Source organism: Schistocerca serialis, chromosome 8 (genome assembly GCF_023864345.2).
Source record: "Schistocerca serialis cubense isolate TAMUIC-IGC-003099 chromosome 8, iqSchSeri2.2, whole genome shotgun sequence".
Classification (NCBI taxonomy): Eukaryota; Metazoa; Arthropoda; class Insecta; order Orthoptera; family Acrididae; genus Schistocerca; species Schistocerca serialis.
Window position 1 is genome coordinate 444641444 of NC_064645.1, and position 16922 is coordinate 444658365.

At 43.7% G+C, this 16922-nt stretch overlaps 1 protein-coding gene across 1 annotated transcript in view; it reads right to left on the reverse strand.

Annotated features, from left to right (window-relative positions):
* LOC126416294 (dipeptidase 1-like) overlaps positions 1-16922 on the reverse strand; it is a 306787-nt gene that overhangs the window by 233191 nt on the left and 56674 nt on the right. The window contains exon 3 of the mRNA XM_050083947.1: positions 14637-14790. Coding sequence (XP_049939904.1) covers positions 14637-14790 — 154 coding nt within the window. The remainder of the gene's footprint in view (positions 1-14636; positions 14791-16922) is intronic.

A 16922-nucleotide genomic window follows, 5' to 3' on the forward strand; every position in this document is an offset into this window, starting at 1 on the left:
AATCGATATTTACAATGGTGTGGCAAAAAGCAACGGATGCCCCCTAATGTCCTATTGGACATCTTTTAGCCCGGCAGCAACTCGATGTGACATATTTTTGTTTTTTTTTTTTTCGTTTTTCTTTTTGAGCCATCAGTCTCCCGACTCGATTGATGAAGCCAGCCATGAATTCCTCTCCTCTGCCAAACTCATCATCTCGGGGTAGCACTTGCAACAGACGTCCTCAGCTATCTGCTGGATGTATTCCAACCTGGGTCTTCCTTTACATTTCCCTCACCTCCTTCTAGTACCATGGAAGCTATTTCCTCATGTCTTAAGAGATGTCGTAGCACCCTATCCCTTCTTCTTGTCAGTGTTTTCCATATACCCCCTTCCTCACCGATGCAAGGCGGCATCAGCTGAAGTTGACGATGCGTACAACAGACAGTTGACCTCGTCGCTGAAACGGCTCAAACTGTTCACAGCGACTGAGATCAACTGTCTGCTGTACGCATCGTCAACTTCAGCTGAGGGTGTTATCTGAAGATTGCCTAAGCATAGGTCAAAACGGTCATTTTGATAAAGTACCATCGCCATCTAGACTTTTTCTTCACTGACCTTTATTCTACTCCTTCCCCTACAACCGCATTCCAGTTCGCCAGGATTGTTAGATTTTCGTCTATATTTACGCAATCAATTATCCTTTAATTATTCTCATATACTTTCTCTATCATTTCCTCTGCTTGCGACATCGGCACGTATACTGAACTATCGCTATCGGTGTTGATTTGCTGTCGATCCTGGTGAAAACAACCCTATCACTGAACTGTTCACTGTAACCTACTCTCATCCCTACGCCCCCGTTCATATCCAATCCTACTCCCTCTATACCACCTTCTGCTGCTGTTGATATTGCCCTGTACTCATCTGACCAAAAATCCATGCCTTCTTTCCATTTCACTTCACGGACCCTCACAGTATCTAAATTGAGCCTTTGCATTTCAGTTTTCAGACTTTCTAGCTTCCCTGACATCATCAAACTTCTGACATTCCTCCCCCTCCCCCCCCCCCCCTCCCGGACGTGTAGAACGTTACCCTTTCATTGATTCTTAAGTCTTCTTCTCATGGTCATCTTCCCCTTGGCAGTCCTCTAACGGAGATACGCATGGATGACTATACCGAAATCTTTAGCCAATGGAGAGATCGTCATGACACGTTTCTCAATTACTTGCTACATGTCCTGTGGATACAAGTTATGTGTCTTTAATGCAGTGCCTTCTGCGTCCTCAGGCAGTTGATCATTGCTGATTATTTCGCCTTTAGGGGCAGTTTCCCACCCCAAGGGCAAGAGAGTGCCCTGAACCTCTATCCGCCCTCTTTGGCAGAATAAGAGTGACTTCATATGCCAGAAATCATCGCCCAGCATTACTGGAGATTTTTTCATAATTTAAGCAGTGGCGGGGCTCAAACCTGGGACCGAGGTCCTTTTTATTACTAATCAAAGACGCTACACCTAGGCGACGTGTCTAGCCGTCCATTATTGTGAAAGTGTTGCCGTTGCAAGATTTTGTGCACGAACTGACCTCCCGATTATATCCAATATATGTTCTATGGGGCTCACGTCGGACGATCTGGGTGGCCAATCCAGTCCAGAATGTCCTTCAAACAATCGTGAACCAATGAGGCCCGGTGACAAGGCTCACTGTTATCCATAAAAATTCATTATTTTTAAACATAAAGTCCACGAATGGCAGAAAACGGTTTCCAAGTAGCCTAACATAACAATTTCCAGTCAATGATAGGTTCAGATGGACCAGAGGACCATTTTTCGTAAACGCAGCCCACATCATTATGGAGCCACCATCATCTTGTAAAACGTACAATGCAATATTCACGGTTCGATCATTGGCTTTGTAGGATCTCCTCCACGCTCGAATCCTACCGTCGTTTCTTACTAACTTAGATCTTGAGTCATATGAGCATGCCACGGTTTTCCAGTCGTCTAGGATCCGACGGATATGGTCACAAGCCCAATATAAGTGCTGCAGACCAACGGCACTCACGTCTGTTTTCTGTTACCATAGCCCACTAACGCCAAATTTTGCCGCACTGTGCTAACGAATAATTTGGAAGTACGCCCTTACATTGGTTTCTGCGGTTATTTCATGCAGTGTTGCTTGTCCATTAGCACTGACTGGCTGTTCTCGGTCGTTAAGTGAAAGCCGTCGGCCACTTCGTTGTCGAAGGTAAGAGGTAATACTCGTAATTTGCTACTTTCCGCACACTCTTGACACTGTGTATCTCGGAATATTGAATTCCCTAACGGTTTCCGATTTGGACTGTTCCATGCGTCTAGCTCCAACTACCATTGAGCTTTCAACGTTTGTTAATTTCCGTCGTGCGGGCCATAATCACGTCGGAAACCTTTTCATGTGAATCACATGAGTACAAATGACAGTTCCGCCAATACACTGCACTTTTATATAATGTGTACGCGATATTAGCACCATCTGTATGTGTTCATATCGCTGTATAATGATTTTTTCCACTTCAGTGTAATTTATAGGTATAAGTGAGAATGTGCTAAGTAAAAGATTATGTAGATATGAGAGTTGTTTACCTTGAACTGTAAATATAAAAGTTAAATGGTTTATTTATGATATGGCAATGGTCGCCGAAAGTGAACAAGAACTGTGTGTAGTCGAATACTTAATGAGAAGGATTAAATGCTGCGTTATGAACTTAATATGTACATTAACTACACGAAAATGGAAGTAATGGTGTGCAGAGACGTGAGAAATGTTGCACTGCTAAATGTTAGACTTGTGTAAGAGATTCTTGAAGAGATGGATGCGTACTGGTCTCTAAGGAGCATCATAGCTGTGGAAGAGACATCATGAAAGATGTGGTAGCAATGATCAAACACTTTCAACAAATGGACGCAGCTTATAAATCTTGAAACCAACAAGAGATTTACATAGAGTGCTGCTGGAGCTAATCCATATACTAGCGCGAAATGTGGACAGTGGGAAAAACACTAAAGAAACAATAAGTAGCCTTTGGAGTGCTATATTACAAGAGAATAATTATTCATCTAGTCTTGCAAATAATCAGTAAGATGATTTGAAAAGTGGGAGCAGTTGGTCACACATTACGACGTCAGGTGTCACAGAAAAAATGTTCTTGTAGAAAGGATGGTGTAAGAAAAGAAAATAGTGGCACGTCTATCGTAGACATTAGAATATTGCTGGTCTATAAACCAGCAGTTATGTTGAAAAGGAGATGAAAGTTGGTTAGGGACAGGAATCGAGAACTCCACTGAATCAACCTTAACATTAGTGGTCGAAATATAAACATATTAACCTCGACCAAATTATTCTTTGTAGTTGTCAAGCTAGTGCACGTAGAGTACAGACGGTATTAACTCAAATTACTACTGTTGACGTAACGTGGAAGGATTTTTCTACTAATGTGAATATTTGTAGCCAGGGAAGTATGTTTGCAAACACATTATACGTTCTCTTTGGTTTGCAACATCTGAGACGTTCTGCAAAGCAGAACTTCGTCAAGATCGGTCCTAGTAAAGGTGATGAATACGTGAAAATAGACATATATACCCTAATGAAACAGATAAAATGTTGAATGAAATAACTATGTTCATAAATACTAAACTAGAAGAAAATGCTGAGCTTATTATTCAATAGTAAAGCTGACAGCAGATCAGAGAGGATTTCAGAATGCAACCCTAAAAGACATGGATTACTTGTCCAATAAGATAAATTGTCTGGATGGTAGCAAAGGAGTTTTCAATTCTAGCCTAAAATTGTTTCTTCTTGACAACTCATCTACTCTAAGGACGAATTTTTAGTTAAAAACTAGTAGTATTTGTAGCTTGAAAAGGAAAAGGACCAAGCTATATGAATAGTATTGAAAAGTAATACGTTGATAGTAGTTAGATACTGGACAGTCTGCTACTTTGAATTCCATAACTCACAGCATGCACCTATGCTCACCTACCATTCATTTGTATTTTGTTGGTAAACTGACTCTTTTCACATCATTTCGATTAAAACCACGCAAATAATATACGGAATACGTTAGTAACTGACGTGTCTGAAAACACTTTCCTATAAGCAAATGAGTCCCGGGAGTCTGCAGGACAGTTTTGCTGTTCGATAACGAGATGATCATCAACGAAGTAACTTTTCCGAACTTATGGTATGCGGGAGGATGGGCGGTGGTAAGAGCCGAGCAAGAGCTTGATTAAAGGTCTCTCTCCAATCACCTGGACTGATTTACGGAAACGACCCTCTTGAAAGAGCGTTTTCTGCATTAACTCTGAACCTCGGTTCGGGATCTTTCATTTAGAGTCCACCACATTTTTTTCTCTGTCTGGTGTCGAACGGTTTTCGATTCACTGGGAAATGCCGAGTCACTGAACCGTTAAGAACTTTTGATCTGTTACTGTCTATTTTGAAACATAGTTTACGAAAGTTTCCATAAGGACTACCTCGTATTTAAACACATCTTAATAGTCAGTTTCATTAGAAAACACCAGTTTTCGACACTGAATTTCAAGTATCTTGCACTGTAATACGTATTACTTAAAAGAAGCAGCCTGGATAAAAATGTTCTCCCCCTAAATGTTACGTGAAGCACGTGCTTGCTGTCTTAAACTAAAACTGCTTTATTGCAAACATTTAAATCGAGTCGACACATACGCTTCGTAGGATTTCCATTGCTGGTACAGAAATAATTGATAAAGTCCCTTACGGATTAAATCTCGCAATCAAATTCTTAGAAGGTTTATGTCTCTAATTCACACCAGGGAAAAATTTTTAATAATTCAGGAAGTGTCGTTAATAATGTATGCCCGCCGAGGAGTAAAAGGTGCGTTTTGAAAATATTTATGTATTCATTTCTAACTTATTTCCTTTTCCCTTATTCTGCATTTATAGTTTGCGTGATACACACTCTCTTTTAGAAGTATCACGCTTTTCGCAAATACGAATACTACTTCTAAAGAGGTGCTGATTTTATGTGTCTGCTAACCTTTTATACTAATTCCTTGCAGTATTTTCAAATTAAATAAACTTCTCTTGCATTTCTGGCTCTTTCAGCTTCAGTATATGCATAAACTGTAGGGTGAAGTACACGATACAGCGAAGTGCTCATCTCAAGGAATAAAAACTATACCACATGATTAAAAAAAAACTCAAATGGCTCTGAGCACTATGGGACTTAACATCTGAGGTCATCAGTCCCCTAGAACTTAGAACTACTTAAACCTAACTAACCTTAGGACATCACACACATCCATGCCAGAGGCAGGATTCGAACCTGCGACCGTAGCGGCCGCGCTGTTCCAGACAGACGCACCTAGTACCGCTCGGCCACACTGACCACATGATTAGGCATGATGTTGTATGCTATGTGCTGTAAATGGTGTTTTGAAATGGCTTGGTATGTAATCTTTTCCTAGTTTGAGTACTTATTTTAGTGGTTATTGTGTCACAAGTAACCGTGTGTGAAATCCAGAGTGCCCTGTAGTGGTCTCGGTGATGATATGTGATAACCACGGGACTTTGCTTTTGGCTTTCGCTACTATGGCGGTGGGTGTGAAAGCGACATTTAATTGCGCTTAGCTATTGCTGTGTACAAGTTTACTCGTGACACAGTATCTAAACACGTTCAGGTCTTTATAGAGGATGACAGGACCGATTGTCACGGAAGCCAGAATTGGGTGCACGGGTAAGTTTCATACGCTGCTACGTATCCTGTTCAGCAAACCAATAACAAATGACATACACTTTCCGGTTGTTTTGGCTGTAACTGAGACGCTATCGTATGGAAATGGCTCACACTTTATTTTGATTTCTTTACTTGATCCTAACTGAATAATATCACAGGATTGATCAGTTACTTCTCTGAAAGCTTCCAGTGCTCGTGGTTTTGAGTGTGCGCCATGGCGTGCGTCGTGTTCTTTACAATTCCCCTAAGGTAAAAATACTGAAAGGAAAAGGGGATCGGGGGGAAGAGGAAGAGTGGGGAAGGTCAGGCGGTTAAATTCGGAGATGGAACTAGGTACTCTATAGCACTTCCTCTTCTTACGTGCATTTCACATTGACGTATGATCGAGAAATAATTTCAGTTCAACCTGAAATAAAGGAGCTAATCCATCGTTTTAAAAATTGTCACCGTTAAAAAGGTCGTTAAGACAAAACGTGATAATGCGCAATACCTGAGTCTGTAGCTAGGGCAAAGGACCCCGAAATGCAAGTGTAAATAGGAAGACTCTGGTCGAAGCTACCATCTTTTACGTATTATCTAATAGGGTAATCAACTAAATTTGAGGGTGCGGATGATTTTTTACTGGAAAATAAAAAAAGTAAAATAAATCCTGAAGAAGAATTAGTACTGTTTGGCAGCGGTCTGGCATATACGCCAGGAACTGTTTAAGGGAGAAGGTATTTTAAACACAGAGACCATTGTCATTTCACCGGTGTATATCTGGACGCTGCACATGCCAGCTGCGACGTGAACTACAGATCTCATTATACAGCGTAAGTCACATTCCACTATCTGAACAACTACGACGGCCATTTCTTGATCACGAACATGTAAAAAAAAAAAAAAAAATAAAAAATAAAAAAAATAAAAAAAAGATGAAAGGATGAAGGGGTGACAGATGAGGGTGGACAGGAACCAAATCCAGGACATGTTTCTTTACTGCCATCTAGTATGGAAAAATATAAATCATTTAGGAAGAGTACTACAGTATTGCACCAACCATTTAAGGTAATGGGTACACACGAGGTGTACTCTGGATAACAAAACTGGGTAACAGATGTTGGAAATTTGCTGTGCAGGAAGTGGAGCATTAGAAGGAAGATGCAAGTACAAAATAGCAGGAGGAATTGCTCAAGGCACACGGCGTTTGAAATAAAAAAGCAGCTGTTAACATGTACGTCCCGTGTGTGCACGACTAGTATCGATAGTATCTATGCGTCTCACCTGTTGCTGGGAGACCAGAGGACGCTTCGCTGTCAGAGAGTGCATGCAAACGGCCACGGACGGCAAGCTACGGATAATGACTGGCTCACAGCAATGGTACCTGGAGGTCCGTGTCGGCTGTGGACGTGTGAGCGCTCGGCATTGGCCGAACATTGTCAGAAGGCGGCGCCCTCGCCTGGAGAGAGTTACAGACGCCATCGCGCCGATTGGAAACTTGACTGTCATCCACCCAACCGTTGAAGGAAGCGTGCCTGCTTGGTGCACTGTTGCTTGCCAATGTATGAACTACGGTGAGACTTTTTCGTAACAGGTGTTTATTTTGGGCTTAACACCGTATACTGGTTACTTCCGCACCTACTTGATACTGGTGTCGTTACTCCAGTCTGGTGTTATGGGCTAAAGGCGCTGTGGCGAACGTAAATGAGCAAAGTGGCTGTCTTTTGCTGTTATATTATTTTGCAGGATACATCTCCTGTTCTTTATCTCACGTTTTCAATTGTTTTTATGATGATGTTACTCTGCTACAGACCTACTGTTTAGCACACCTATAATTTGCCTGAATCACAAATTATCTAGTATCTTGCATTTTATGATAATGTTTATTCACTTTACACACTTTATGACTACCTATCTAATAGCTGGTATGTCTATCTTTGGCACGGATATCAGTGCAAGCAATGAGGCCTTGATAGGTTGCTGGAGGAAGTAGAGACCACATTTGCATACACAAATCACCAAATCACTTGACGCCACTTGCAATCATATCCCAGATGTGTCAGAATGTGTTATAATGGGTTCAGATCTGGCGAGTTTTGAGGCCAGCACGTCAATCGTTACTTATAACGTGTTCTTCGAACTTCTCCATCACACTCCTTGTCTTGAGACATGACACATTATCTTGTTGAGAAATGCCATTACTGTCGGGAAACACGATCGTCAAGAAGGGGTTTATGTGATGTATAGCCACTTTATGATGCTCCTTGGCCGTCACAGTGCCTTGAAAGAGTTCCACGGGACCCGTGGATGCCCACGTGAATGTTCCGCAGAGCATAATAGAGCCGCTGCCAGCTTGTCTCCGGCCAACGATACAGGTGTCAAGGAGGTGTTCACGTGGAAAACGCGAATGCGCGCCCTCACATCAGCATGATGAAGAAAGTCTTGGATTCGTAAGACCAGGCAACGCTCTCCCACTGTCACAACGTCTAGTACCGGTGGTGACGTGCCATTTCTGTCACAGTCGCCGATGTCGTGGTGTCAACATTTGCACAAGCATGGTTCATCAGCTGCGGAGGCCCAGCATTAGGAGTGTTCGGTGCACTGTTTGTTCAGGCACACTTGTACTCTGCCGAACATTGAAGTCTGATGTTAGTTCCGCCACAGTTCGCTGCCTGCCCTCTTTTACCAGTCTGCCCACCCTACGACTTCCGACATCTCTAATGACGGGTGGCCGCCCAATCCCACGACATCTAGACGTGATTCACCTTGGTGTCGCCACGCGTTGAAGACACTCACCACAGCACTCCTCAACACCAGACAGGTCATGCAGGTCTCGTGCCGAGACTCCGGGCCATCACAATCTGCCGTCGGTCAAACTCCGATAGAGTCTATACGCGGTCCACACGCTCACTGATACGACATAAGAAGCGCAATAGGAAGGAGAGCTATGCCATCTATATCTACAAGGTGCTGAAGCAGGTGCACCCTGACACGGGCATCTCGTCGAAGGCGATGAGCATCATGAGCAGCTTCGTGAACGGCATTTCCGAGCGCATTGTGGCCGAGGCGTCTCGCCTGCCGCACTGCAACAAGCGCTCGACCGCCACGTCCCGCGGGATCCAGACTGCTGTGCGGCTTTTGCTGCCTGGCGAGCTGGCCAAGCACGCTGTGAGCGAGGGCACGAAGGCGGTGACCAAGTACGTATGTCTGGCTTGCAGTCATTCCTCAGCAGCTGATTGCTCCCATCGCCGGGAGGGGTGTATATCGATAGTAGGTCGGTGGTCTGGTTGATCAGTGCATATGGTTCAAATGGCTCTGAGCACTATGGGACTTAACATCCGAGGTCATCGGTCCCCTAGAACTTAGAACTACTTAAACCTAACTAACCGAAGAATATCACACACATCCACGACCCACGCAGGATTCGAACCTGCGACCGTAGCAGTCGCGCAGTTCCAGACTGAAGTCCTTAGAACCGCTAGGCCACAACGGCCGGTGATCAGTGCATATTTCTAGTATTTTCAGTGACCGTTAAACTTATATTACCTTTACCCGTTATTTAATTCTGTCAACATGTTTACTTAATGCAGATTTGTAATACGTCCATCAAAAGAGATCTGTTTTGCTAAGACAGCTGGCTAGCTGATTGAATTCTCTCTCTCTCTCTCTATTCGTTTAGTCGGTTCCGACTCTTCGTGACCCCATGAACCAAATCAATCCACTTTTTCCTGTCTTGCACTTTCTCCCGTAGACCTTCCTGGTTGGAACACATTGCTTCTGTGATGGCATCGATCCATCTCATCCTCTGACGTCCTCTTCTTCTAGTTCCTTCAATCTTCCCCAGCATTAATGTTTTTTCCAGCGAGGCATGCCTTCGCATTGTGTGTCCAAAGTAGGTCAGCTTTTGTTTTAAGATTAGACGTTCCAGGGAGAAATCTGGTTTAATTTGCTCCAATATTCATCTGTTGGTTCTCTTTGCAGTCCATGGAACTCTAAGAAGTTTCCTCCAACACCACAATTCGAAGGAGTCAATTCTTCCCCGTTCAGCCTTTCTAATGGTCCAGGTCTCACATCCATACATCACAACTGGAAAGACCATAGCCCTCACAATACGGATCTTTGTTGCTAGTGTTATATGTCTGGACCTTATAACCTTGTCAAGGTTTGACATCGCCTGTCTACCGAGCAACGGGCGTCTCCGGATTTCATGGCTGCAGTCACCGTCAGCAGAGATCTGGGAACCGAGATAACTGAATGTGGTCACTACCTCCATGGTTTCTCTTGCTATATCCCACGAATTGGTAGGTGTAGTTGCCATAATTTTCGTTTTCTTCACATTCAGCATAAGACCAGCCTTTTCACTTTCGTCTTTCACCTTCAGTAAGAGTGTTCTCAATTCTTCTTCACTTTCTGCCAACAGGATCGTATCATCCGCGTACCTGAGGTTGTTTACATTTATTCCAGCTATTTTAATTCCTGTTTCTCCTTCATCTAGCCTCGCATTCCTCATGACATGTTCTGCATACAGATTGAATAACTACGGTGACAGTATGCAGCCTTGCCGGGCCCCTTTCTGAATCTTTATCCATTTCGTTGTTCCATACATAGTTCTCACCGTGGCTTCTTGGTCAAGGTATAAACTCCGTATCAGATGAATGAGGTGATCTGGTAAACCCATGTTTTTCAGTACGTTCCATAATTTGTTGTGATCGACACAGTCAAAGGCTTTGGCGCAGTCAATAAAGCAGAGGTACACATCTTTCTGGAATTCTCTCGCTTTTTCCATGATCCACCGAATGTTAGCAATTTGATCTCTAGTTCCTCTTCCTTTCCTAAATCCAGCTTGTTCAAACAATAGTTCAAACAACACCAAATCATAAATAACATTGATTTAATTCAATCAGCTATCTAGATCGGGAGCTGATTGAATTAAATCAATGTTATTTATGATTTGGTGTTGTTTGAACTATTGTCTGCTTGTTTATTATTTGTTAGTTGCTGGTTCTGTGATGTTGCTCTCTGGGTTTCACACTTTGCGACGTCCTAGCGCCCTCTGTTTAGAACGGCCACAGCTCACGAGAGGAGACTCGGTTGGGGCAGTGACGGAGATTCGATCGGCGGCAGTAACAGAGGGAAGATAGCGCACGAAGCATCGCGAGTAGTCAATCGGCGTTTGGTGTACTGCAAGGACGCACGGCGCCTGGGGCTGGTGGCGAGTGGAACGGGAGTGCGGAAGCAGTCACCGGTGAACATGGGCTCTGTTTAAGAGTCGTGTCCATCTCGAAACATGAGAGTGCTGGAGTTTAGCCTGCCGAGCGTGTTAACGGCGAGCTCCTGTACTAACTTTAAATGATGAGTCATTTTGTAGTGGAACTTTTCGATGCCAGTGCTCCGTGTGGCCACTTCGATTTTCGCTAGTCATTCCTTAAACCACTTGTACTTGGGTCCGGGATACTTGGTACTGCAAGTCCATGTAACTGCGCTGGGCCCAGGTTCCGTTGCAATACAATTGTGGCCGATATTCGGCGATTTCTTTTTTATTATTATTGTAAATCTTTCAAGTGGTCAAATTCTGTGAATCGGAGTTCATTCTCTGAATGAATCTTCAGCCGAAAATTTAAATTGGAATTGCCAACTTCTTTTTGTTGGCAACTATAATAGTAACAATTTTGCGATGTCGAACGGTGCTTTGGTATTTAGGGTTGTGTGCGAATTTTCTGGTCATTATCACCTTGAGTTAGTTGTTGTTTATAAATTTATCATGTGAAATTTCACGTCATTGGAGATTGTTTAATGAACTATTGCTTTAATAGTAACTGCGAGTGTCGCACTATAACGTTTAAAATCGCTTCCTGCATTTGGCGCTACCCAGTGCTTGGCTGTTGGTTTTAGTATTTTAGTGAACTGCGTACTAATACTGGGTTTGTGTGTTCTTGAAGCCGTTATTGGTGCACGCAGGCCCTCCTGCCTGTTGTTGTCACTTGAGCTCTCGAGCACGGAATTCAGACGCGCGGCCCATGTGAACGCCAATTGTCGAGAATGTGCTGACAGCTGTGTAGATTTTTCAGGTTACCATAACATCATATTGCCGAATGTTTTTCGTAATAGTTAATCCACATATTTGAGAGATCTTGCTATGAGAGTATTTTTTTGAAACCTAATAGCTTTTACAAATTGTTATTTTTCATATTCACAAGGCCTGATAATTGACTAGTGAGCTCAGGCCTGTAGTTATGTTAAAGCTATACTGGTGTAAAGTAATTTTTCATAATTTAAAGTTGGGACCATAAGGCAGTTATTTCTTTTAAATTTTTTGATCTATTCTCGTTGCCTTTATACAGTTGAATAATTGGTATAGATCACCGCAATTTGCAAATACTAATTAATCATTGTATTGTTACCAGTGCTCTGTTTGAGTTAAAGTGGTGAAAATAAATGTTTGTATCCTTAAATGGATTCAGCATTCTACTCCAGCAGCCCATGTGCCCTAGTTATCAATCCCAGACGTTACTATTTTGGAAGCTGTCTCTTAATCTTTATGCAACTCTGAGTAACTCCGTCTAAATACGTTCAGGCTGCCGTTTGCTCGGCCACTGCGCCACGAGCACCTGTTGTTGCTTATGGACTCCTTGTATTGTTACCAAACTTAAGGTTAAACCTAAAGTACCTCCACCTATTCTAAAGCTTGTTATATGTACGCCAGTCATTAATTCAGTAAATGCTTTCCTTTAAAAAGAAACAAATAAAAGCAAAACGTAAAAGATGTTCAAATGGTTCAAATGGCTCTGAGCACTATGGGACTTAACATCTATGGTGATCAGTCCCCTAGGACTTAGAACTACTTAAACCTAACTAACCTAAGGACAACACACAACACCCAGCCGTCACGAGGCAGAGAATATCCCTGACCCCGCCGGGAATCGAACCCGGAAACCCGGGCGCGGGAAGCGAGAACGCTACCGCACGACCACGAGATGCGGGCAAAAAGATGTTCAAGTTCCTCGTTAGAAAGAGGGTGAAATTCGATTCGGACTATAATTTTAACTCTAGTATTTATGCTCTTAATTTCTAGTTGTTCATTGAATTTTCATTGCAACTGTTTGCCTCACTGCGTATATGCTTTTTTTTATTGGGCTGTAAGCCTTTAGCTCAGTTGCTCAGAATCGTTTTGGTAGCTGCTTGTACTTCGCGTACGAGTAACTTTAAGGCAGTTGACTTAATGGTAAAAGGTGCCTTTGGGCGTTAAACTAACCTTTCACTTGCTACATTTTGGTAGCTTTGTACTGCGCCTACTTGTAACATTCTGTTTTCTTCACTTGCTTTTATTTGGCCTTGAGCAAACTTTGAATTGCTAAGTTTGTCATTTGATTTCTTACAATTTCTACCTATGAAGCAAGCCGCAAATTTAACTGTTTCTGTCTGCAACAATTCAAGATCGTACTTTGTTGTGGAAGGCACTTGGACCTTGGCTTTAAGTTGTTTTATTTGGTTGTTTCACTTTGTTTACTACCTGTGCAGCAGTTTGTTATTTACCTCAAGCTTTTTCCCCACTGTCATATACCTGATGTATTTTTATTTTTGTAAAGTTTTTGATTTTTTATTTATTTTTAATAAACTGTCTAAATACACATTGTTGATGGTCCCAGTACGTTTCCTCTGCCAAACCAGCTTCCGACCACTTCACTCTAGTTGTACACGCAGTTTCTAACTTAAATTCTTCTATTATTTTGTTAAACCTTTAACACATACGATTATAGCTCTTAATGAGTTCAACTTTGCCCTCGAGAAGATCGTACGCGAGACCTTCCAAGAGAACGAAGGGATTGAAATTGAATGAAAGAGACTGGCATACTTAGCCTATGCAGACGACATCTGTTTACTCTCTAGGTCGGAAGAGGAGTTGGAGCAAATGACCAAAGAACGAAAGGAGTCTGCCAGCAAATTTGGGCTAAACATAAACGAAGCAATGACAGAGTACCTCGTTATGACGCGTGGTCATTGTCGGAATGCTGATCATCTACATTCACTGCAGGTTGGGGACCAGTCCTACAAGAGAGTGCAAGAATTCAAATAACTAGGGGCACTTTTAACTGAGAACTCGCTACGTGAAGCAGAGATCAATGCCAGAATACAAGCAGGAAACCGATCTTACCAGAGCCTAACACAACTGCTTCGGTACTGATATCTCTCGAGGCAGTTCAAGATTCGACTGAACAAAACCCTGATACAGCCTGTTGTTCTATATGGCTGTGAGACATGGAGTATCCGGACACAGGACTTCCATAAGCTCCTTGTTTTTTAGAGAAAAGTGCTTCGGAAGATCTTCGGTCCGGTTCTGGATGCAGATACAGGGGAATGGAGGATCAGATACAACCGAGAGCTTGAGGAACTATACCAGCAGCCCAACATAGTAGGAACTGTCAAAGTCAAACGAATGCAGTGGGCCGGCCATGTGGCCCGGATGGAGGATCACAGATGGCCTCGGAAGCTCCTGGATTTCACACCTACAGGAAAGAGACCGCCAGGGAGACCCAAGAAGCGTTGGACGGATGGACTCCATGAAGGTTTAAACCAAGTGTCAATAGATGTGGACGGATGGCGGATAGCAGCAATGGACAGAGTACAGTGGAGGAGATGCGTGCAGTCCACTGGGACTGATCACGTAGTAGTAGTAGTAGTACTAATGAGTGGATTATAATAGCATTTAAAATGTTTAAATTCTGTGAATAAGTGTGTGAAATATTGAAAAATGTTTAAATTCTTTGAATAATTGTGTGAAATATTGAAAATTTAACTTTTTTTTAGCTCTGGAAAAAGGCAACCTGCAACGTTGATTGTATAACGTGCGCGGGTTGGATGTTTAATTATACAGATAATAGCGAGGTGAGGAACTGTGTTGGATTCGCTGCCGGAGAGCGTGCGCTTACCTGAGCGCCGACCTTGCCCTTCCGCAGACGCGGCAGGTCGGTGAAGCACGAGGTGCAGTTCCAGCGCGGGTCCTGCGTGAGGTCGCGGTTGAAGTCGAAGTCGTTGATCTGGTTTTTCTCCAGCGAGCGTAAGTTCCACGGGAGGTCGTTGTGGCTGCGGAGAGAAAGAAAAAGAGTGAACGCAGGAAGAAGAAGAAGTTGTGGGAGGGAAATGGCGCAGGGCCTGGGGGGATATTGGGCCGGAATTGGCTGGCCGCCAAGCGCGGCGCCGTCTGCGGAACGGCCCCGTCTGCACTGCCTGGTGGCTGCTTTATCGTAAGCGCCGGCGTTACGGGCGACCGGCGCGGTCCGGCTCCACGTCACTACCCACTGTGTGACCTCTGGCCTCTTAAACAATTTGCGGGCGCGGAGGTGAGAGGAGTATCAGGATTCCGTATATTCGACTCTTTTCTTGTTATATTTGTCATTTAAACTGAGTGGCCGAAAATAATGGTAAGTCAGTGGCTGCGATGTCCTGACGCTACTCACTGAAGCTTGCGAGCATCCGACTCGCAGCAGACGACTCTACCAGAGCGAAGCGTCGTCCGGTTGTGAAATACTTGTGTCGTCCGGTGCAACTTTTTTGTCATCAGTGCTCTAAATGGTATTACGCGGCCCACCACGAATAGCCCCCCCCCCCCCCCGCGCCAATTCCTCACCCCGTCTCCCCCCAACCCTCTATGCCAACCTCTTCGTCTCAGAGCACCACTAGCACCGAATATCCTCAATCATTTGTCGGCTACATTTCAATGTCTTTATTCCCGTATGCAGTTCTCTCATCTACCACGGAAGTTATTCCTTGCTTTCTTAACTCGTATCCTATCATACTCCTCGTTCTTGTTAATGTTTTCCACATCTTCCTTCCCTCCCTGATTCTGGGGAGAGCCTCCTCATTCCACCAGATTTTCAACATCCTTCTGCAGCACCACATCTCAAACGCTTCGACTCTCTTTCTCCAACTAAGGCCAATGTTTTATAGAAATAGACCTTCTTCGTCCAGGTATGCCCTCTCTCGGTGCACTACTTTCCTTTTTATGTCCTCCTTATTTCGTCTGTCATATGAAATTTTGCTTCCAAGGTGGCAAATTCCTTTGTTTCGATTAATCCGTGGTAGCGCATTTTGATTTTCAATTGATCGCTAATCTGATTTCTAGCGTTTTCTTCATGCAGGGTACCACAGCGGAGAATTTGCTGAAGGACAGTGCCATTGTTCCACCTTAGCTGTTGCTTAATTAACAACTATGTATCCAGAATGAAATTTCATTCTGGAAACATCCCCCAGGCTGTGGCAAAGCCACGTCTCCGTAATATCCTTTCTTCCAGGAGCGCTCGTTCTGTAAGTTTCGCAGGAGAGCTTCTGTGAAGTTTGGAAGGTAGGAGTCGAGGTACCGGCGGAGTTACAGCTGGGTAGCTCAGTTGGTAGAGCACTAGCCCGCGAAAGGCAAAGGTCCCGAGTTCGAGTCTCGGTCCGGCACACACTTTTAATCTGACAGGAAGTTTCAACAACTATATACTTTATATGAGTGTGTGGGGTCTGTGCTTTCGAGCATGTCCGAAAGAACAGACACCACACATTCATATAATTGATTCGCCTCGATGGGCAGTAAATCCATAACCTTCAGTGCTGATTTACATTCGACCTCCAGCGAGAATCTAAAATTACCTAGCATGGACGACATGGACGGTGACTGCGTGTAAGTGGGGGTAGTGGATGTATGGCTCAGCCGGAGCGTGCCGAGGTTGTCCATGCATCTGCGATAAACACTGTGCGTGGGTGGCGCAGATGTTAACGCAAGTGCCTAATAAGCAGGAGATCCTGGGTTCGAGTTCTGGCGCTTCCGCACAAAGTCCAATGCAGTTGGTATCATTAGTTCCTTCCGTTTCCTTTCCTTCTCCCCATCCACCTTCAATATAGATCACCATTTACATTATTAGGTCTCGCACGATTGACTAACTTCTCGTTACCTAAACCAGTTGGAATGCCCAGTAAAGCAAATCGTGAAGAACGTAACGAAGGAAATACTTGTTAATTAAGCTGATACTTTCTGATATGAGAGGCGATACTGTACGTTTTGACCTCGAGCCCCGAATTCACGAGTAAGCTTCGGTATGATGAGACTCATTACCAAGCATGCGTGTCGGTTAACTCACTCATCCTCACCAAACATCTGTCTACACTCGCGGATCTAGGAACATGCTTCCCGTGCATTTTGGTGAATCAGTTTACATTTCTCGTAATAGGGGTAT